General features: G+C 40.1%; 1 protein-coding gene across 4 annotated transcripts; it reads left to right on the top strand.

Annotated features, from left to right (window-relative positions):
- Positions 1 to 7,253: 7,253 nt before the first annotated feature.
- Positions 7,254 to 21,359, top strand: LOC149298594 (transcriptional repressor CTCF-like). 4 transcript variants are annotated; one of them, XM_089487358.1, is made up of 10 exons: positions 7,254 to 8,028; positions 8,480 to 8,650; positions 11,353 to 11,486; positions 14,861 to 14,981; positions 15,523 to 15,672; positions 15,889 to 16,049; positions 16,182 to 16,364; positions 17,364 to 17,511; positions 17,868 to 18,047; positions 21,175 to 21,359. In XM_089487358.1, the coding sequence occupies exons 1-10, from the start codon at positions 7,254 to 7,256 to the stop codon at positions 21,357 to 21,359; spliced, it is 2,208 nt and encodes a 735-aa protein (XP_089343484.1). The 4 variants fall into 4 exon arrangements, with proteins under 4 accessions (XP_089343484.1, XP_089343482.1, XP_089343483.1 ...); XM_089487356.1 differs by having other exon boundaries at positions 21,169 to 21,359; XM_089487357.1 differs by having other exon boundaries at positions 17,865 to 18,041; positions 21,169 to 21,359.
- Positions 21,360 to 22,301: the final 942 nt, after the last annotated feature.

The raw sequence follows: 22,301 nt of genomic DNA, 5'->3' as shown, positions 1-22,301 counted from the left end.
GGGCTGCATGCAGATAATGGTAGGAGTGGTACAACTTCTGACTCCATGCAAGAACGCTTTTGCCTACTTGGGACTGGTATATCGGTGAACACCTGACTACTATGTTTTCGTACACACCTGCTGTCAGCTCTGCCCAACCCACACTGGAATCACTCCTTCTCACGAACATTTCCAAAATTTTTATGTACTCACTGGTAAAAGTGAAAAAAAGGTCAAAGGTATACCCCTACTTAGGAATTTAACACAGCCAAATGCCAGATTTTGTGTATTTAATTTTATTATTTGGCAATTAATTGAAGATTAATTATTATTTTTATGTTTTTTAAAATAATTGCACTGCTATAGGTGTAGTATGGATAGAGATCCCTCTTGAGTATGTTTTTATGCCAGTGATGTCACAATAACATCACAGTTTACGTTATTGTTTATTTATAGGAGGAGATTTTTTTTTTCTCCTTGTGGGAGAAACATTATTTCTCTTTCTCCTCCCTGTGATCCCTGATCATACTGTAATCACCAAGCAAGTCTCTGTAGACATCCATTGGGGATTCCAATGCACGTGATTAGCCAGTAAGGGGAGCGATCAGATATCTCAGCAGAGTCTAGACAGACGCTGCAGGGGATATCTTGTCTTCTGCTGACCTTGCTGTTGATGTCAGCAGTGACATCTCCCAGAAGGAAATGCGTGAATGGGCATTCCTTATGTAACTATGCTGACTTCTGCTGACAGGGAGAAGTTCAGGCTGTCGTGATCTCCCGTGCAGCAACAGAGAGATGTCCCTGCCACTGCAAGAAAGTCAGAATGTACATATACGTCTTAAAGGGCTTTATTGAATGCCTTTTTAGGACGTACATGTAGTTGACTGATGTGGTTAATACAGTTATACTCAGGGGATGTTGTAGTTTATTTTTTGCGGTGCACTGGCGTCTGTCACTACTTTCCTGTCTGCTCCCGTTTTGGAATGCACCAGGTTAGCCCAGAGTTTTTCACCACGTAATGTACCATAAAGGAGATTATTTGTACCTGTAGTGTGAATAAATAGCTTTTCTTGAAGCATACAGGCAAGACTGCTGGTCATGAATTGGCCATCATCTGCGTGGCTTACCCTCTGAGATTGTGTCTGATAGTGGCACTTAATTTGTAGGTCAGTTCTGGAGGGCTTTTTGTAGGTATTGCTTTATCTAAACAATATTCAATGCTGTGTGTGGTGTGATATGCACTCACAAACAATATAGATGCATCAGACCCATCAGTGTATGGTGTAAAATACTTTTAATAATCTTCATTAAGAATCTATAAAAAAGCAGACTACAATAGTGCAGTATCTTTGGGTGTACCGGATGGAAAAAAGTAAAGTTACACTCACAGTCCGTGTAGGCACAACATAAAAAGATGTGCTTAAGCACTCTTGACACCAAGAGTCCACAGTAGTCCTGCTTAAGAGAGTCCGATTGAATCCTTCTCGAGGCATTTCGCCGGTTCGGCTTCCTCAAGAGCAATGAAAGTAATGAAAATAATCAGTAAGTACTTCTGTTGTGTCTCTTTTCAGTACTTACCGATTGAAGAAGGAGTCAGTGTGTTTGTGTGTGTATATGTATAGTGCTGGAGTCGGTGTGTGTGTGTGTATGTATAGTATGTATAGTCTGTGTTTGTTTACTGTAATATCAGTGTATATGTGTGTATATGTATAGTGCCCGAGTTAGTTAGTGCAAGATTCAGCATGTGTCAATAGTGTTAGTGTCATTTTATATATGTATAGTGTTAGCCAGTGTGTGTATGTGAACGCATGTGTATGGGTGTGTTTAAACGTATTTATGAACTATTGTCTTCCCATGAATTGTAAACATAGCCGGCCTTAGGCGTTGTGGCGCCCTGTGCGGACTACTCCTCTGGCGCCCCCCCTTCACTACCCCCCTCTGCCACTTCAAACTACCCCCCCTCAAACTACACCTCCCCTCTGCCCCTTCAAACTACCCCCCTCTGCCCCTTCAAACTACCCCCCCTCTGCCCCTTTAAACTACACCCCCCCTCTGCCCCTTTAAACTACACCCCCCTCTGCTCCTTCAAACTACCCATCCCCTCTGCCCCTTCAAACTACCCCCCTCTGCCCCTTCAAACTACACCCCCCCTGTCCCTTCAAACTACACCCCCCCCTCTGCCCCTTCAAACTACACACCCCCAAGTGCCCGAGTTAGTTAGTGCAAGATTCAGCATGTGTCAATAGTGTTAGTGTCATAAGTCTGGGTCCTGCAGTCCATATTAACCCTGTGCATTGCCTAGTCGCCCTCCAGTACCCTAGTCGCCCTTGTCTTGATTTTGTTGATTGCTGGTATCTAGACACAGCTTGTCTTGACCACAAGTCCTGTATTGCTCATGGATTGCAATTTCTGATCATAGCAAAGTAACAAAATATGGGAGCGACACACTGAACACCAGATAGACTACTTTTTGGGCAAGCTGCAAACATCTCGGTTTTACCTAGATGTGGACCCTCATGTCTTTACTCCAATGTGTGTAGCACAATGGATTTTAATCCCTTTAAATGTTCATATACTTTTTTTAAATGCTGAAAACATGGGGGAGTTCACACTGGGCACCTTATGCATTGGAGGAAAAATGTGTGGAATTTAAAGGGCCTGTACGCTTTGCACTGTAATGGGAATGAAATAGATCTTAACCCCTTGTTTTGGGGCAGGCTGAAAAAATATTCATATTGCAATGTAAGTGCTCCAATGGATTTTAAATCCCTCAAAATCCTCATTTATTCAAGGGCTTAAAACGGGTTTAAGGGGGTTGGAAGACTGGGTACCTTTTGTCTTTTGTACTGTAATGCGGTGAACCAACTGAACTCCTTGAAAAAAGTTATTTAATAAAAATGGTTAAAACTTAAGGAGGGCACACTTTTGCACCAGGTTGGTGACGTTTGAGTTTTAGGCAGAGGGTTGTCCCTTTGTATCCATACCATATGTGTATGTGCGAGTGATTTTACATATATGTATATGTATGGCCCAACAGATCGTCGTACTGTTATTCAATTAATGTAATTGTTTTGAAGATACGTAGTATAACAACAAAACAATAGATATTCGTAGTTTTGATACACTTATAGCTACACTAAAATTGCCAAAGCAGCAGCTCTTTTCACAATGATTACCAGATGTGATGCCTCGACATACTTGTTATTAATGAATATTATCAGCAGGTCAAAAGTAACACATCAGAGTTTGCAAGCATGCGTTCCACACTATGTTTAGGCGCCGGCTTAATTTACTATAACTATTTACTCGGCCCCCAAACGTAAAGCCGCCGATGCGTTTGACGTCATCTCACCGCCGTTTAAAATTGGCGCCAGTATATACACTCCTTCTAATCGCACTTTATTTAGCCACCTCCCTCCTCGGTGTAATATATATACACATATATACACATTTGCTGGGTAATGTTGGCGCATTGGACTACAAATCCCAGAAGCGTATACAGTCCCGCCTACCAATGCGCATGCGCCTTCTTAGCGCAGTCCGCCATTTTGCGAAACGGGCTGGGGGCGATTAAACGGTGAGCTGGAAATCGTAAAGGCTTTCTTTTCCTGGTTGTTTTTTTGTCTCCCTTCTAGAATCCGTCGGATCTGCCTGAAAAGCGGAAAAAAGCCGTGAAAAAGCATTGCAGAAGAGGTGAGGAAAGATGAAAAGGTGGTTTTGCAGGAGCTTTCTCCGGCCTCTAGGTGTCACGATGGGGCTCCGGTTCGGGCGGCAGACGGGGGGTGTTTGTCTCCCTCTATCGTTATTGTAATTTTGTAGGAAAAAAATGTTTGTAATTCGTGACTAGGTTTACAGTTATCAAATTGTCCACATCTTTTTGTGAATTGTCACCGCTGTAATATACTGCATTTTATTTTTGTTAAGCGATTGTGATGGCTCGGCTGCTCCTTTAGGCCTTTCCTCCATTTTCTTTCACCGCTCTTTATCGTTTCCCTCATTATAACAGGATGTTACTGTTCCGCAATACATAATTATATATAAATAATGTAAATAATGTTGTCGAGATATCCCTAGAGGCCAAGCTATTGGGGTGTGAATATTTATCCCGCTTTTTTTCAATACGCGTTTTTGCCGTGTTGGCTTAGAAATAAATGTTTGTTTGTTTTTGCGAGCGCTTTGCTCGAGACAACACGGCGAATGTTATATTTCCAGGCTGCTAGATGTTGTTTCTTTGCTTTTCGGAGCTTCTTTCTGTAATAAAAGCTACATGTTTAACCTCAAAGTTAGTGTGGCGAAAAGCGCGAGCCACACGTTGTAGATCATTTTGCAAGGGAAGTGTCTAACAAATTAAGAAAATAATCCCATATTCCACTGATGCGGCTTTTATATTCCCTTAATGGTTAGATCCTCAGCCGAGAGTATCAAGCACAGCACTGCATCGCAGGAAGGTTTCCAGCACTTTTGAAACCATTTATACTTCCAGTAGGGAGTCGCATTGCTTGCAAGAGCTCCCTCTGCGATTAGGCTGAGCTTTCATTTCGTTCTTAACTGTCATTCTTACCGAAGACGTGTTTCTGAAACACTTCATTCGTTTAACTGGTAGACTGCATTATGGCGCTTATCCTGGTTTGAGGTTGTCTCAATATTTGTGGGCTGCCTTAAATATATATTGTACGTTGCTATGGAATTTGGCGCTATATAAAACAATATATTTATCTGTTTTGTACAAATTCCTGTCATCTCTCATTGTACATCGTAAGGTGATCCTCTCACCCAGCAGTAGTAAATCAATCTCTATTTTAGCCAAAAACAGAATTCCTGACCAAGTGAAGGCAGTAATTTCAGATGTGATGGAATTGCTAGTAGGCTTGTAAATACAAAAACATGTGGAGTGTTTCATTACATTTTTAAAGGTGCAGTTTACTTAAACTTTCAAAGTACACTACTATAATTTTTTTTTACAAGGGTAAAAAAAAAAAAAGTTTCAGCCACTTATATTAAAAAGTTGCATCATGCTTTACCCTCTTATTTTCAAGTAACCAAAACGGGGGGGGGGGGGGGCCCTAAATGGACCAGTTAGTCGTTGGCAGGAAAGCTCTTCTGCTGATTTCAATATGTGTGCTTTCTGTGCGTGCTAAGGGCATATCATTTCCCCCCCATTTTTGAAAGAACTTTCAAATGTTTTCTTTTAGTGTGGCTTTCAGGTACAGTCGATTTAACAAAGGGTGCATGGTTTAGGGTTTTTTTTTTTTTTTTTTTGTACCCTCCTCTACAATCTTTTGGTTGCACGGCTGATGCTGGCTGATGGTCTTGTGTGCATGTGATTGTATTGTATTTTTATTTATTAATGGGTAAAGTGTTTGGGTTAGTTATGGTTTGCATGAAAAATAGGAAGTATGTTTAGCAAGTTAAGTACATTGGGATTTTTTGGGGGGTGGGGGGATTGGAACTTTTTTTTCTGCTATTTGGTGGGTGGAAAGTTTTGTGACTCATAGGTATCTTTAAATTAAACTTGCTTAAACTGTGTGCCTTCCCCAGTAGTTGTCAGAATAAAAAGTATTTGATAAATACCGGTATTTCAAGCTTTTCATGAAAAATGTGCATGTTCCACTTAAGACCCCATAAGTGTTACAAACCTATGTGGGCCATTGACGAACTTGGGGGCTGCTACCAAATGCAAATATTGTCACAGTAAACAAAATTTGTAAATAGTCCCCACTGGAAAAACAATTGACCACGCTTCACACAAGCAACAAAGTTCTTATGTATTAATGTTTATTTCCTACTGCCTCATAAATCGCCAAAAAGCTTAGATCAGGGAATTAATGTAACTTTTGTCCAATTTTGTGTTATCCTGAGGCATTGAAATAAGCCCCTGAATTATTGTAACATATTTGCTGTACTTTGCATCGGGGCTCCACAAATTTTGTTTTGGATCTAGGAGCCAACCAAAAGTTAGGAGCAATTTTCATGATGTTTATCGAGCCTTTCCATACACTAGCATACTCGAACACTGTAAGGTAACAGACACACGCTAGCATCTAATGCTCACAAACACCTTGCAGTAACACACACGCTAATATTCCATGGTCATGTACACACTCTAACACCGTACGCCAATACACGCACACACTATATGCCAACATAACCACTCATGCTAATGCCATACTGCAACATAAACTCTAGCACCACACTCCTATACACATGCGCACACACTGGCTAACACTATACATATATAAAATGACGCACTCTAACTCTATGGACACATGCACTACAGTACAGACCCAGCAGGGTCACGTATTGTGACTTTTGTGACCCTACTAGGACCTTCATGGCACCTGCTAGACCAGACCTATGCAGGAAAACACAGGTTGCCATATTAATCAGGGTGACATCAGTTACTTATTGCTGTGTATTGACAAAAAAAAATCCTGCATGCTGTTGTTTGTGCCCCCCTCAGTTACCATGGTAACTAGAAGACACCTTCAGATGCCTGTTTTGTGACTGATCTTTGGCAATAGTTCAGATTGTTTTCTTTGAGAATCTACCTATTTGATATTTCTGAATTCTTTGTTGTGCAGAAGAAGCTTGTGTGCTTAACTGTAAACATAAGACAAGAAAGGGCTTGACAAGGTGTGTCTGTGTGGTCCTCTCTTGGACCTCTTCAGGGTCTGATGGCTGTTCTGTGCCAGGTCTGCATAAAGACTCGGATACATTTTGAACTTTACGGCAGACAAGAACCCTTTAGCCCTTCTTGAATGCCTATTTATTTTTCCTCGTATGAAGACATGCATCTTAAGTCCTTGGTCTTGTCTTCAAATCAGGATAGCCATATGACTATGCCATCTATAGTTCCCTGACTCTTCTAACGGACGGCTGTTGCATTAATCTACTTTATTCTCTGTAAAGTAAAACTTCCTTTAAATTTCATTTAAGCCCCTGACCCTCTAGCTTTAAATTATAACCTCTAATATTTCTCCTTTAAAATAAACTTTAAAAATGTAAACTCTTTCCTCCAAGCTGTACATATTTAGCTCCCCCTAATCTAAGTGGTAAAATGATAGAATGCTAAAGGGGCCATATAGGGACTAATATTTTAAAAAGTATTTGGGCGGTTCTGCCATCACAACATATAGGTGACAGTTAATATTTAAAAAAAATAAAAAAAAATCACTGGTACACTTTAAGCTTTATACATGACTTTCCAAGTATATATGTCTGGTTAATGACAAATGCTTCTGTTAACAATCATTTTGTGATTTCAGCTTGTGAAAATGGAAAACGAAATGGCAGAGGCCATAATGGAGGACTCTGAGACTTTCATGAAGCGAAAAGAAACCAAAACCTATCAAAGACGTCGAGAAGGTTGTACAGATGATGATGGTTGTGTTGTCGTCCAGACCCAGGCAGAAGTAAGTGAAGTGCCTCATGATGTAAATAGCAACGTTCAGATGGTGATGATGGAGCAGCTTGATCCTACGCTCTTGCAAATGAAGACAGAGGTAATGGAAGGTGTAGTCTCTCAAGAAGGAGATGCCACTGTGGATGATACACAGATTATTACACTACAAGTTGTGAATATGGAAGAGCAACCCATCAATTTGGGGGAGCTTCAGCTTGTTCAAGTTCCAGTAGCGGTTCCTGTAGCCACTGCTTCAGTTGGTGAACTCCAAGCAGCTTATGAAAATGAGGTCTCTAAAGAGGGCCTTCAAGAAGGTGAGCCGATGATCTGTCACACATTGCCCCTTCCAGAGGGTTTTCAGGTTGTTAAGGTTGGTGCTAATGGTGAAGTGGAAACACTAGAACAAACAGAGCTACAGCCCCAAGAAGAGACTGGCTGGCAGAAAGACCCGGATTATGTACCCCCAGTCAAAAAGACAAAAAAAACCAAGAAGAGTAAATTGCGATACACAGAAGAAGGAAAAGATGTTGATGTTTCAGTTTACGACTTTGAAGAGGAGCAGCAGGAGGGATTACTCTCAGATGTTAATGCAGAAAAAGTGGTTGGAAATATGAAACCTCCAAAGCCAACAAAAATAAAAAAGAAAGGTATGTGTTTTTTTTTTTTGGTTTTTATTGAGCTGTATATATGTAGGACATTTCGTGCTATTTTATTTAGAACACTACCGAATCTCTGTTGTCAGTGTGTAAAGTCTTGGTCACGCTGGGTGTGTAACCCTGACGCACAGGTGCAATCCATGTTTGCCTAAATACACATTCAACATGATTGACACTTCTCTGTAGTGCAGTAGCTTTTATGTGTATCTAGATATGCTGGGTCACTGCTGCTGTGAATGGTATGTCCTCAGTTACTTCATTTAAAAATCAAAAATATATATATAAACGTCTGAGGTTCAAAGCTCAACGTACTGTTCTGCTTGCTGTTTTGTTTTCCAATTTCACCAGCTGAGATTACAACATAGGACATAATACAGCAATATGTATTTTTCTTTTTATCCTGTTTTATATCTTGTTTATATAATTTAATATTAAATTGCAGGTGTGAAGAAGACATTCCAGTGTGAGCTGTGTAGTTACACTTGCCCCAGACGTTCTAATCTGGACCGTCACATGAAAAGTCATACAGATGAACGGCCTCACAAATGCCATCTGTGTGGCAGGGCATTCAGAACAGTTACTTTGCTTAGGAACCACCTCAATACTCATACAGGTCAGTGTTTTTATTGACTGCTTATCTTTCAAGTAAATAGGTTTATTTACTCTATTAAACCATGCAATGGGATATTAAACAAGTGTGTGTGTGTGTGTGTAACAATTACTGTGAGAAACATTTACAGCTCTGCATCCAAAATAATACCTGAATGTAGTGGTCTTTACAAGCAATATATGTGTGTAGTAAAAAAAACAAAAAACACCTTGGGTGTATACTATGAGAGCTATCTTAATTTTGTGTTCCTACTGCACCATACAGGCTTTGGGGTTTGTTTACTAAAGAGACTTTCAGATCATTTACAGCCTTTTCTGTATGTGTTTGCTTGGCACTGTAATCCATAGTTAAACCAGTCCTTCTTACAGAAAAATTAGCTAGTGTCTTTATGATCCACTATTCACCTCATACTGGAGGTGTTTGGTGTGTTATTTTCCTAGGTTTATGAAGTCAAATCTACTATTCCAGCCATCAACATATATCTTCCACCACATGGAGCCCAGTGCTCAGTGGTGGTGGGTAGGGATGCACTGAAATGAAAATTCTGGACCGAAACCGAAAATTCAAGATTCACTTGGCCAAAGATGACCCCCCCCCCCCCCCCAACAAAAAACACACTTTTAATAAAAGTAACACACCAAAATTGGGGAAAATTAAATGCAATAACATCTCTCTATCTCTCTATCTATATCTCTCTATCTATATCTCTCTATCTATATCTCTCTATCTATATCTCTCTGCAATCACGCTCCTATCATGCCGAGGCATATCCAGTTTCCAGCATGTACTGGCTGACTTAGTATGATAGGAGTGTGAAATCGCACTCTGATCAATCACACTCCTATCATGCCCAGGCAGCCAGTACATGCTGGAACCTGGGCATGGTAAGAGTGATTATGCCATGCTATTCTCCCCTCCCCCCCACACACACACAGACACTTCCACATCCATGCTAACACACTCACTCAAATATATTCATTCCCTTAATCATACATCCTCTCCCCACCCCCTTACCTGAACTGAAGATCTTACTCGCAGACTTATGCAGTGGCCTTGCTACTTCCCTCTGTACGAACTTCTCTTGCCCCGCCCCCAGGGGAAGAAGGAACGCAGCAGAGACATGTGACGTGCATTCACGTGACTCCGCTGTGTTCCTGCTTTTCCTGGCCTGTACAATAGACACTGCTCGCGCACTGTGCTAGCAACGCTCAGGTAAGCAGCCTGGCCCCTGCGGACGATTTTTGTCGGCTGTGTTTTTTCTATTTCGGCAGTTTGCCGATAATGCCCTTTTCAGCCGATATATTTTGGCTACCCATATATCGGTGAATCCCTAGTGGTGGGGTGTGTTTTGTTGCCCCCCCCCCCTTTTTTTTTTTTCTTTTTTCTTTTTCCAATCTCCATGTTGTCCACACAATTTAAGTGGCTATTATGTTTTTTCGGGATGGTCTACAACCCTTCCAGTTTTTTTTTTTATATAGTGTATGTGCATGGGTCCGTAGTGGATTTCGATGCAGGATAAAAAAAAAATATTTTTTTTTAGCTTTGGTTAATCTCTTTAAAATAGGCTTTCTAGTATTCTGTATTATATAAAGGATTTATTTAAGAATGTAATCCCATAATTTCTCCCCAAATCGATACTCCTAGTGGGCACATTTAGTACATAGATAAACTTAATTGCCAAATCATGAATCCATGATTCGATTTCTAGGGAGTCAGATTAACCTCTCTACAGACCCTGCTAAGAGCTTGCAGGTTGACTATAGGTAGTGCTGCCAACCATGCATGGCTACGTAGCCCAGCTCACTAATCGCTGCGATCGGTAAAAAAAAAATAAAAAAATGTAAAATCTGTAAAATTAAATTGTAAAAAGACCACTAAGTTCCTGGCATGGCATGGAAAGGGTTAAATAGCATTTGAAATACCTTAGTGTCTAGTTTTCATAAATACATGATGTGATGGTGTAAATTGAAACTTCAAAGATGCCTCAAATATGGCATGTAAATGTATTCCTGAAGTACTATGTGCGTTGGGGAAAGAAAATGCAAAAAAAAATTACTACCGCACTAAGTTTGAGGAAAGCTGGTGGTACAAGTAGTGCATGGAAAGGGTTAAAGTATTGGTGTTTAAAATACCTTGGGAATTTAAATGTGTGGTTTGATTGGGTAAATTGAATTGGCCGGGTTCATATATGTCCCAAATAGGGCATGGAGACAGAATGATCACATCAAAATTCCAATTTAGAAAACTGAGTTTGTGTCCATTTAGACCTCAAACAACCGACACACCCATGCATGAGTGATATCACTGTACTCAGATGTTGCTGAACACATATTGGGGTGTTTGACAGTGGCATATATCATGAGCTGTAAATTCCTACCTAAAGTACAATGTAGGGGGCAGGGGATGCAAAAGAAACCTACTGCAAAAGCTGCTAGTAGAATTAGTTTATGAAAAGGCTTAAAATATGTGCATTTAAAATACTCTGTGGTGTCTCTTAAAAGTATGTGGTTTGGTCAGGGTAAACTGAATTGGCACCTTTCGAAGATGTCCCATGTAAGATATGGTCAAAGGCTGACTAGATGTCAAAATTCTGAAGCCAAAAATGCACATTTCCAAAATGTGGCCTTTAAGCCCCCCAAACTAACAGACTAACCAATGCATGGGTTTGCGAACAGGTTAAAAGTTGTTGTTTGGTTTTATTACAGGTACTAGGCCTCACAAATGCCCTGACTGTGATATGGCCTTTGTAACCAGTGGGGAGTTGGTCAGACATCGCCGTTACAAACATACACATGAGAAACCTTTTAAGTGCTCAATGTGCGATTATGCCAGTGTTGAGGTAAGTGCAAAATTGGGACATACCACTGTGAACTGAGATATACAGTTGCAATCAAAAATATTCAACCCCTGTGGCAAATCAGGTTTATTGTCAAAACTTAGACTTTCAGTTGGTTGCAAAGAACAAATCAAACACAATTGACGCTTCAAGAGGTTTTACCAAGTTTAACTTAAAATGCAACTCATGACTTCTCCAGTCTCAATCAACCCCTTAATGGCAAGCATCTTTAGTACTTACTAGAGCACCCTTTTGCTTTTCTGACCTGCTGGAACTGAGATGCTTAGCCTGATGCCAGTTTCTGCCAGTGTTCCTGAGGAATCTCCTCGTGCGCAATGGCCTGCAGTTCAGTAATATTCTTGGGTTTGCATGCTGCAATTGCCGCCTTCATAGAAAATCTCTGCTGGGATTTGGAGTTCGTTAGCTGACTGATGGCCACTGTAGAATCTTCCAGGACTACTTCTGCAAACCAATCCTTGGTGGCAGTTGATGAATGCTTGGGACGTTTTTCTTGTTGGAAGGTCCAATGATGCCCAAGCTACTTGAAGTTTGAGCTATTTCAACTATTTTTTTAATTGACAAATCCGGTTTGCAATAGGAGTTAATTGCAACTAATCTATCATTTTGCATCCCTACTGTTATGTAAATTAACAGTTTTGGCACAGACATCTATGATTCAGCGTTGCACCTAATGGAACTGGGAGCTCACTCTATATATTAAACACTATATGGACAAAAGTTCATTACACCAACAGATACTTTTATGACATCATATGCTAAATAGTGGCATTAATATGTAATATGTAATTGGTGTCCCCTTTGCCGCTATAAGAGCTTTCAATCTTCTGGGAAGACTTTCCACATGATTTTGGAGTGCTTGTGTTGGAATCTTTGCCCATCCATCCAGTAGAGCATTGTAAGGTCAGTCACTAATGCTGGACAAGAAGTGTGAGGCCTGCCCCTGCAGACAGCTGCTGCCTAAGGACATGAATAAAGCTTTTGAGTTTATCACGATGGTTGCCTTCATATCTGCTTCCTCCTGGATGTCAACCCGCTCGTTTGTTTCAATTCTATGTTTGGATGGGAAATGAGTCCTATCGTGTTGTAGCACCCAGAGGAATGCCATATTATTGCTGTTTGAGGCGTCTGGGGCGTGGCCAAGAAAGCCTAGCTTGCAATCTCCGTTCCAGTTCATCCCAATGTGTTCAGGTCAGGGCTATGTGCAGTCCAGTCAAGTTCTTTCACACCAAACTCATCCAACCATGTTTTTATGTACCTTGCTGTGTGTACCACCGTATGGGCAAAAGTGTTGAGACTCCTCTTAATTATTGAAATTGTTGTTCAGCCTAGGCCTCTTCCAATATAGGAAAATCTTGGTACTTCAGCACACCAAGAAATTTTGTACAATGCTATGTTTTCAACTTTGTGGGAACACATGGTTGGATAAGTTTGGTGTGGAAGAACTTGAGTGGCCTGCACATAGCTCTGACCTCAACCCAATTTAACACCTTTGGGGTGAACAGATATTGCAAAGGAGGGACAGTCTCTCCCTCGTCAACGATTTTCATTATCGATTAATCGAATCAATTTTTATCGATTATAAGGTTTTTTTCAGAGCAAATGCTCTGAAAAACTCCTCTCCTTTATATAATCCGACCTCAAACAGAGATCGGATTATAACACTAGAATCCAGATCCCCCGCAACGCTGCAGCGGACCCCTCGCTGTCGGCCGGTCTCTCACTTCAGTCTCCCCCCACCATACACCCCTCTGACTCCTCCCCCCTCCCATACTCCACTCTGCCTCCTGTCAGCAACGGAGGTTCACAAGACACCAGGGAGCCGGGTAGAGAGGCAGAGTGGCGTATGGGAGGGGGAGGAGCCAGAGTGGTGTATGGGGAGGGTGGATCCCATAAACCCCTCTGACTCCCCCCCCCCCCCCATACACCAGTCTGCCTCTCTACCTGGGTCAGTTGCTGACAAGCACTTTCACTGCAGCTCATAGAAGCCTCAGCGTAAGTGAAGGGCAGTAACGGAGGCTGTCTGTCCACCCTCCCATACACCACTCTGGCTCCTCCCCCTCCCATACGCCACTCTGCCTCTCTACCCGGCTCCCTGGTGTCTTGTGAACCTCCGTTTCTGGGAGGAGGCAGAGTGGAGTCTGGGAGGGGGAAGGAGGCAGAGTGGTGTATGGGTGAGTTATAGTGGTGTATGGGGGGGTATTATGAATTTCAGGGCATATAGGGGGTATAAGGCATATAACGATATTAGGCATATCAGGGGGGCATAAGACATATCTGGGGGTAAAAGGTATATCAGGGGGCTCAGTTGCATATAAGGAGTATAAGGCATATCAGGGGGCACAGTGGAATTTGGCATATAAGAGGTATAAGGCATATATGGGGGTAGAGTGGCAAGCTGGGGGCCAGATGTGCATAACCAGGGGCAGTTTGGTAAAAGAATTTAAACAAGGCTTTTTTCTCAGTTTTTATTAAATATGAAAAAGTTAACAAATTAATATTTACTAATAACTTTGTATTAAGACCTAGTTTGAGAAACACTGTTTGGGTTCTTGTAGCTCTTATTATGTCAGTAAAATAAGAAGGTGAATAGAGAGGCCATTGTAATAAAGAGATGAAAGTGTAAATTGTACGGTTTTTTTTATTACATTATTTTAAATTGAGAAAAAATTGCATTTTTTTTTATCCGATTAATCGAAAAAATAATCGGCCGACTAATCGATTATTAAAATCGTTAGTTGCAGCCCTACATGTTTATACCGAAGTGTCACCCTGCCATCTGAATGAAGCAACTGGAATTGTTACTGTTGCCTTTCTGTCATCTTGAACCAGTCTGCCCATTCTCCTCTGACATCAAGGCATTTTCATCCACATAACTGCCGCTCACTGGATATTTTCTTTTTCGGACCATTCTCTGTAAACCCTAGAGATGGTTATGCGTGAAAATCCCAGTAGATCAGCAGTTTCTGAAATACTCAGACCACTCTGTCTGGCACCAACAACCATGCCACATTCAAAGTTACTTAAATCCCCTTTCTTCCTCATTCTGATGCTCAGTTTGAACTTCAGCAAATTGTCTTGACCGTGTCTACATGCCTAAATGCATTGAGTTGCTGCCATGTGATTGGCTGATTAGCTATTTGTGTTAACAAGCAATTGAACAGGTGTACCTAATAAAGTGGCCAGTGAGTGTATTTGGACTATTTAAGCCTTTTAGGGGCTTGTTTAAGATTTTTTTTCTATTGTATCATGTAATGGATGGTTTGCCTTTAACACCTTCAGGACCAAGGTGTCTTAATACTTCTTTTTTTTTTTTTTTTTTTTTTTTTAAACTTATTTTAATGCATGTACCATTTCAGGTCAGCAAACTTAAACGGCACATTCGCTCCCACACTGGGGAACGTCCCTTCCAATGCAGCTTGTGCAGTTACGCTAGCAGGGATACTTACAAACTGAAGAGACATATGCGCACCCATTCAGGTCAGTGTTTGTTTCCTGTGGGGTGTCTGTCAGATTTTGTTGCAGAAAAGCTGTATGTAGTAAAATGTGGCATACACTGAACCAGATACCTTAGGCTGATAGTACAAAGCTAGGGCAAACTTTTTTTTTTTTAAACTTTCCTTATCGCATCTTAATATTGAAGAGTGGCACTGAGCCCCCTCCCAGGTTTCAGTACCAGAACAGGTACTCATTCTTCAGATGGACTAGTTAATAAGAGGTATAATATATTTTATTGGACTTGCTCCATGGCTTTTAATTGGAATTTATACCGTAAGTGTTCATATGCTGTATGGTTTCTATGGCCCAGCCATGCAAAATGGGGAATCCACCACCTGGTTATAGCAAAAGGAAACAAGTCTAAAAATAAGACTTGAACCGCTTAAAATTGTTTTTTCAAATTAGAAATACTGTTGGGTTATTTAACTTTATGGCCAGTGTTGTCAGTCAGTCTTAAAATGTATACCTTGGATGGTAGCACCTACCAGCAGGAAAAGCATTAACAGTTTTTTGTTTCTTACAGGTGAAAAACCATATGAATGCTACATCTGTCATGCTCGCTTTACCCAAAGTGGGACCATGAAAATGCATATTTTACAGAAGCATACAGAAAATGTGGCTAAATTTCATTGTCCTCACTGTGACACAGTTATTGCACGCAAGAGCGACTTGGGTGCGTATTTTCCTGGCTTGTTGATGTTTAGTACATTTTTACATATTTTTTAATAAAAACGTAATTCTGTAAAACTTTCTACTGGATGCCTAATCTCCAGAATTGTACCATGCTAACACTTTTGAAGTCTGAATTAATTGACTTGACTCTGTATCCATCGGCCAGGTATGTGTACCTTTTTAACAAATATGTGTGTATAAATATCTTTAAATTCAGGGGTCCATTTGCGAAAACAGCATTCGTATATTGAGCAAGGCAAGAAGTGCCGCTATTGTGACACTGTATTCCATGAACGATATGCCCTGATCCAACACCAGAAGTCTCATAAAAATGAGAAGAGATTTAAGTGTGACCAATGTGAATATGCCTGCAGACAGGTAAGAAAATAAAGTGTAGTTATATTACCTTTTTAATTAAAGGTTAATCTATATTAAAGCTCTAAGTATATTGGCTTTAAGCTTGACTGAATGCTTCTAATATGCAAATATTTCTTTAAATTTTTTTTATAGGAGCGCCATATGATAATGCATAAACGGACCCATACTGGTGAAAAGCCTTATGCCTGTAGTCATTGTGATAAAACGTTCCGGCAGAAACAGCTCCTTGACATGCACTTCAAAAGATACCACGATCCCAGTTTTGTCCCTGCAGCCTTTGTTTGCTCGAAGTGTGGGAAAACGTTTACTCGCAGAGTAAGTTAGTGTCCTAAAAGTGTTTTCTAACCTACAGTGGCTAAATATTCATATTCGACAAACCTAATCAGTTGCCGTCTTTGTATAAATTGAAATTCGTCTGCAATCTTTGTTTTAAAAAATCCCATTCATCTGTATTGTGAGAATTCGTTTTCCGTTTCTTTAACCAATGTTGCCTTCGTTCGTTATACAGACAGATGGGCAGAACGGCAAGACTCGGCACGAAAACTCACAAGTCTACTAAATATAATCTTTGAATGTGTGAATTCTTTGTGAATATTACACTTGCCAAACTGTGTACAGATCTCTTCTAGACCAGTAATAATGTACACTACCCATTGTGTGCATACCCATTGCTAACAGATGTCAAAAAAAAAATCACATAGGCATGCCAGCTCCATAGACAAACATTAGCGGTAAAATGGATCTTAAGGACTCAGTGACTTTAGAATACCACATTTGCCAGTCAGTCTTTGACATTTCTGCCCTGGTCCACCTTAATTACAACTTCACAAAAGCAGCAACAGCTGAGCCACCATTCTGTAGACCATGCATGCTCCAAGCGGTGATGAAGCCCGTAGCGTGTAAAAATTGCTAAAAAGTTCCAAACTGTCTCTGGACTCAGTGTCAGCACAAGCACTGTTGGGAGCTTCATGAAATTGTGTTTTGGCTAGATGCACCCAAGCCAAAGATCACTGTGCAATGCCAAGCCGCGGCTGGAGGGGTGAGAAGCACGCTGCGGCTGGACTCTATAGCAGTGGAAACGCCTTCACTGAAGTAATTAATTACACTTAATGATCTTTACTAGATGGACAATCCTGAGTTTGGAGGATGCCAGAACGCTACTTACAGGAATTAATATTGCCTACTAAAAGTCTCTGTGGGAGGTGGTCTGGGTCTGTTTTATGCTTCTTTGAGAGAAATTCTCATGCACAGATAGTATATGCGTGTGTTCTTTTGGTTTCTTACTATAATACCTCATAATTGTTTACTCCACAGAATACTATGTCACGTCATGCTGACAATTGCACTGGTCCTGATGGTACTGATGGAGAAAACGGTGGGGACGGTGAAATCGTTCACAAAAAGGCAAAGCGTGGGCGTAAAAGAAAGATGCGCTCTAAAAAAGAGGGATCTACTGATAGCGGTAAGCTTATTTCAGTTTTGCAAAATAGGAATAAACAAAATTGATGGAAACTAGTCTGACAAACTTAACAATAGCATTCAGTACAGATATGTGTTTAATGAGAAGGCAAGATTTATCCATGCACACTTATCCATTATTGAAATATTGTAGTCCAACCTTTTGAACTACAGAGGGTTTATACACCTTTGTGGAACCACAACGCTGCTTCATTCCATGATCTGAAACTGAGCGTTGGGTGGGCTGTAGAATCATTTCTAACCAATCATTCTCCGATCTGATTGTCTGGTTTCGCCTGTGATAAAGTGTAATAAAAGTATATCTCCTGCTTAATTTAAGTTCATCTGTTATTTTAGAAGACAATGCAGAACCAGAACTTGATGACGAGGAAGAGGATGATGATGAGGATGATGAGGAGACACCAGTTGAGATAGAAGGTGAACAGGAGCCAGAGCAACCACTGACTCCGGTTCCCCCTCCAGCAAAGAGACGCCGTGGACGACCATCTGGCAAAGCAAGTCAAGCAAAGCAACGTATGTGTTTTGTTTTTTTTGTTGTTTTTGTTTTGCATATCTTAATGTTTCAGAATATTGAACCAATTTAAATATTAGAGATGGATAACCCGAGTAAACTCAAAATGCGCTTTTTAAATGTTTTCGCATATGGAAGGAAAAAAGCTATATTGCTTAACTGGCCCTGTGTGAAGAAAGTAATTCTTTAGTTTCTCAATTAACCAAATTTAATTGATAACTGGGTTCAATTTCCATAGACGCCCATAGGCAGGACTGCAGCAGTTAAATAGAACCTGTCTTGCAAAGTGAAGTAGGATAAAGATCTCAAAAAAACATCCGAAGCACACAAGCAAGTCCATCTCTGTGGCTCAAAAAAAAAAGATGTTTAGGAGTAACCTAGTTAGTCCTGACTAGAATCTGAAGAAGCTTTAAAGGGCTTTCTGGAGGCAGAGTAGCATATAGGGGTTAAGGAGTATCAGGGAGGCAGAGTAGCATATAGGGGGTATAAGGCATATCTGGGGGGCAGATGTGCATAACTGGGGGCAGGTTGGCAAGTAAGAGGAAATAAAAACAAAAAATGCATTTTACTTAACCCCTTCGTGACAAAGGCTGATTTTACTTTTTGTACCCTTCGTGACAATGGCCGTTTTAACATTTCTGCGCTGCTCGTGTTTAGTTGTAATTTTCTTCTTTCCTGTTTACTGAACCCACACACATTAGATGTTTTTTTTCAGGACAAGAAGGGCTTTCTTTAGATGACATTGTTTTGATTGTATCATATTATTTACTATTAAAAAAAGTGTAAAATATGGTGAAAAATTTTGAAAAATTCTAACTTTTAGTTGAAAAATCTTTTACTCATCTATAAAAGGTAATGAAAAAAACTGCTAAATAGATTCTACTATTTGTCCTGAGTTTAGAAATACTCAATGTTTTTGTTTTTTTTGCTTTTTTCTACATATTATGGGGCAAAAAGTACAGGTAGCGTTTTGCTATTTCAAAGCCATTTTTTTCCAAATCTGGTAATTCTTCCCCCCATGTGCCATTTTGGGTATCTTTGAAGCCGGCCAATACAATTTACCCGATCAAGTCATATATTTTTGAAAACTAGACAGCCCAGGGTATTCCAAATGCTAGTATTTTAACCCTTTCCAAGCACTAATTCTACCATCAGCCTTTGTCAAACTTTATGGTAGTCATTTTTTTTTGCATTTGTTTTTTCACACACATTTTACTTTAGGTATGAATAAACAGGTTCTCGTATATGTCACTATCATAAAACACCCCAATATGTGTTTAGCAACATCTCATGAGCGCAGTGATACGCCACATGAATGATTTTGCCTGGCTGTTTGGGGGCAAAAGGGCCACATTTGGGGCATGCACATTTTTCAATGTTGAACTTTGGCATTTGGGGATCCACTGCCCATGCCCTATTTGGTACATCTTTGAGCCGGGCCATTTCAGTGTGTCCAACAAAACCATATATGTTTGAAAACTAGACACCATAGGGTATTTTAAATGCTGGTATTTTAACTCTTTGCATGCATACATTTTACCACCAGCATTTTTTCAAAGTTTGCAGTAGTATTTTTGTGTGTGTATTTTTCCCACACACCTACTTTATGTATGAATTTACAGCTCCTGGTATATGCCGCTGTCACACGACACCCCAATATGTGTTCAGCAACATCTCCTGAGTACAGTGATACCCCACATGCATGGGTTTGTCATTTTTGGGGGGGAACTAAAAGGCCACATTTGGTACGTGTGGATTTTTCTAATTGGAAATTAGATGTGTGGCCATCCCATCCCCCCCCCCCCCCCCCCCCCGTGTTAATTGGGACATTGTTGAATCCGGCCCCATGGGCATTTAATATGCCAGTATTTTAACTCTTTCCATGCGAGAATTGTTTTAAGCCAATGTGCTAATTTTAGGACTTGCTCACAAAAATATATTTTTTTATATATATATTTTTTTTTGCCTTTTTTAAAACATTTTTTTTTCAACTTGAAGGTTCCCCTGATAGTGACATCAGAGGGAAATAATTTTTACATTTTACTGTTTTTTTACTATTTTTTTCTAATTAATTTTATTTTTTCTAATCACACTGATTAGAAAGCTGGGCTCCATTGACTTGCATTGTTGAATGCAGTACCTGTATTCAACCTGCAAGTGGAGCCAGAGTTCTCTAGAGGGTCTGGAGACCGTCTAGCGAACCTTTTCATCTTTATTATTTTATTTCCCGGGCCGCCGCCATCTTGCTGATGGCGAAGATCACCGGCGGCTGTGACCGCTCTCTGGAGCGGTCACAGTCCATCAAGAGGTAAGTGTTTGGTGTCGCTGGATGCCTCCTGATTGAGGCATTCCAGCGACACCATTTTAGTTTAGGAGGTGATCGTTGATCGCCTCCTAAACACTTTTAAAACGGGCGTCCGCCGCCATACATTGTATGGCGGATGTTGACGCCCCGGGGAGCGGCCAGACATGGCCCCTGATTCCAATCATGGCGTTGCTGAATGCCTCGAGGTCGAGGCATTACAGCAACGCTGTTTGGGTAACAAAATCGATCACGGATCTTTTTTTTTTTTTTTTTTTTTTTACCAGTTTTAACAAATGACGGTCCTGGCACGTCATTTGTCGTTAACGACATGTTTTTCCGTGACGTGCCCGGACCGGCAATTGTCATCAAGGGGTTAATCAGTTATTAAATATAAAAAAAATAGTTTATACTTGAATGAATATTTACTAGTAACTTTTTTCTTTATAGGGTAGTCTTATATTCAGGCTTTTTTCCTAAATTAAACAAATTTTGGGGGGTCCTCTTATAATCAAGCAAATACTGTTTTGTTGGTTTCTGGGAAAGATAATATAATTTATGTGGTTATGTCAAACTCTGAAAAAGGGAATCTTGATTAAACCAACAAAGGGTACTATAAAAAAAAAAAAAATCCTCCTAGTGAAAGGGTTACTGTACTACTGAAAGATGGTGAGCTATCACTTTTAAATTAGTCATTTATAAATGGCTTACCCCCCCCAAAACTAGAGTTGCATAGAGATGGCTTTTGGGGTAAACTACAGCAAAACTACTAAAATTTCCTTGCTTCGCAGGACGGTACTTATTTATACTTATGGCTTTGCTTTTAGCTTCAGCTGTGATTCAAGTGGAGGATCAGAGTACAGGAGAAATTGAGAACATCATTGTCCAAGTCAAGAAAGAGTCTGACCATGATGCAGAGGCAGGGGTGGAAGCAGCTGTCCCAGCTCCTTCAGTGGATGCACCAAATGGAGATCTCATGGAGACCCCGGAGATGATTTTGAGCATGATGGACCGGTGATGTAGGGCAAAACCACATATTGCTGACTGGACTGGGCTGGGCTGTGTTTAAATGGCTCACTTCTATTTTATGTGATTTAATTTTCTTTTTGTTCCTTTCGGAAGGTTTCATTTTTAAAGACCTGTTTTACCAAATCTATACCTTTAAAAACACCATTTAAAAAAAAAAAAAAAAAAAAAATCATGGCGTTTTTCACATAGATATAGCAATATGTTGAGAGAATGCAGTTGTGTAGGCGTTCGGCTACTTTGCTTGTGAGGATACAGCATTTGGAGCAATGACGTTTTAAGGCTTACTTTTTATTTTCTTGGTCAAAGATCAGTACAATATTTTTTTTTCTTTAGATATGTATATTTTACAAAAAGCTATTAAAAAAATGAGTATCATTTAGCATATCACTTACCTATTACACTTGCCAGAAATGTGTATTTGGGAAATGGCTTTTTAAAAATTGTTGTAAATGCAAATTATGGCTGGGTGTGAAATGCACAATATTTTGACTACTGGTAGATAAAATCTGATCTCAAATAATCCCCAATTCAATATCCACTGGTAGAATATTTGGCTTACTTTACTTTCTAGTTCTCTACTTGATTTGTTGTACAAAACCATTGAATAACTATGAAAATATGGCAGCGCTCAACTTTTTTGAAGTTGGCAAAGGACATACTTGGACAGATGCATTGATCCCAAAAAATGAAGATGAATATTTCATTTTTTTCTTTTCAGACTTTACCTGTATCCCGTCTCATGTTTTCATTAACAATAAATAATCTCTTCAATGGTAATTGTTTTTCCGTGTCAAGTCAAATTTTTGACATTTCTCCAAGTAAAATTACATTTGTTTTTATTTACCTTTAGCAACAAAATCATCTATGAATGTGAAAGTACCTGTATATTAAATCATGCTAAGACTTTTTTTTTCCTTTTAATCATTTGCTA

The sequence above is a fragment of the Sceloporus occidentalis genome, unplaced genomic scaffold (genome assembly GCF_023333645.1).
Source record: "Sceloporus occidentalis isolate IW3139 unplaced genomic scaffold, rSceOcc1.0.p SCAF_32, whole genome shotgun sequence".
NCBI classification, from domain to species: Eukaryota; Metazoa; Chordata; class Lepidosauria; order Squamata; family Phrynosomatidae; genus Sceloporus; species Sceloporus occidentalis.
This window is presented reverse-complemented; position numbering and strand designations above follow the sequence as displayed.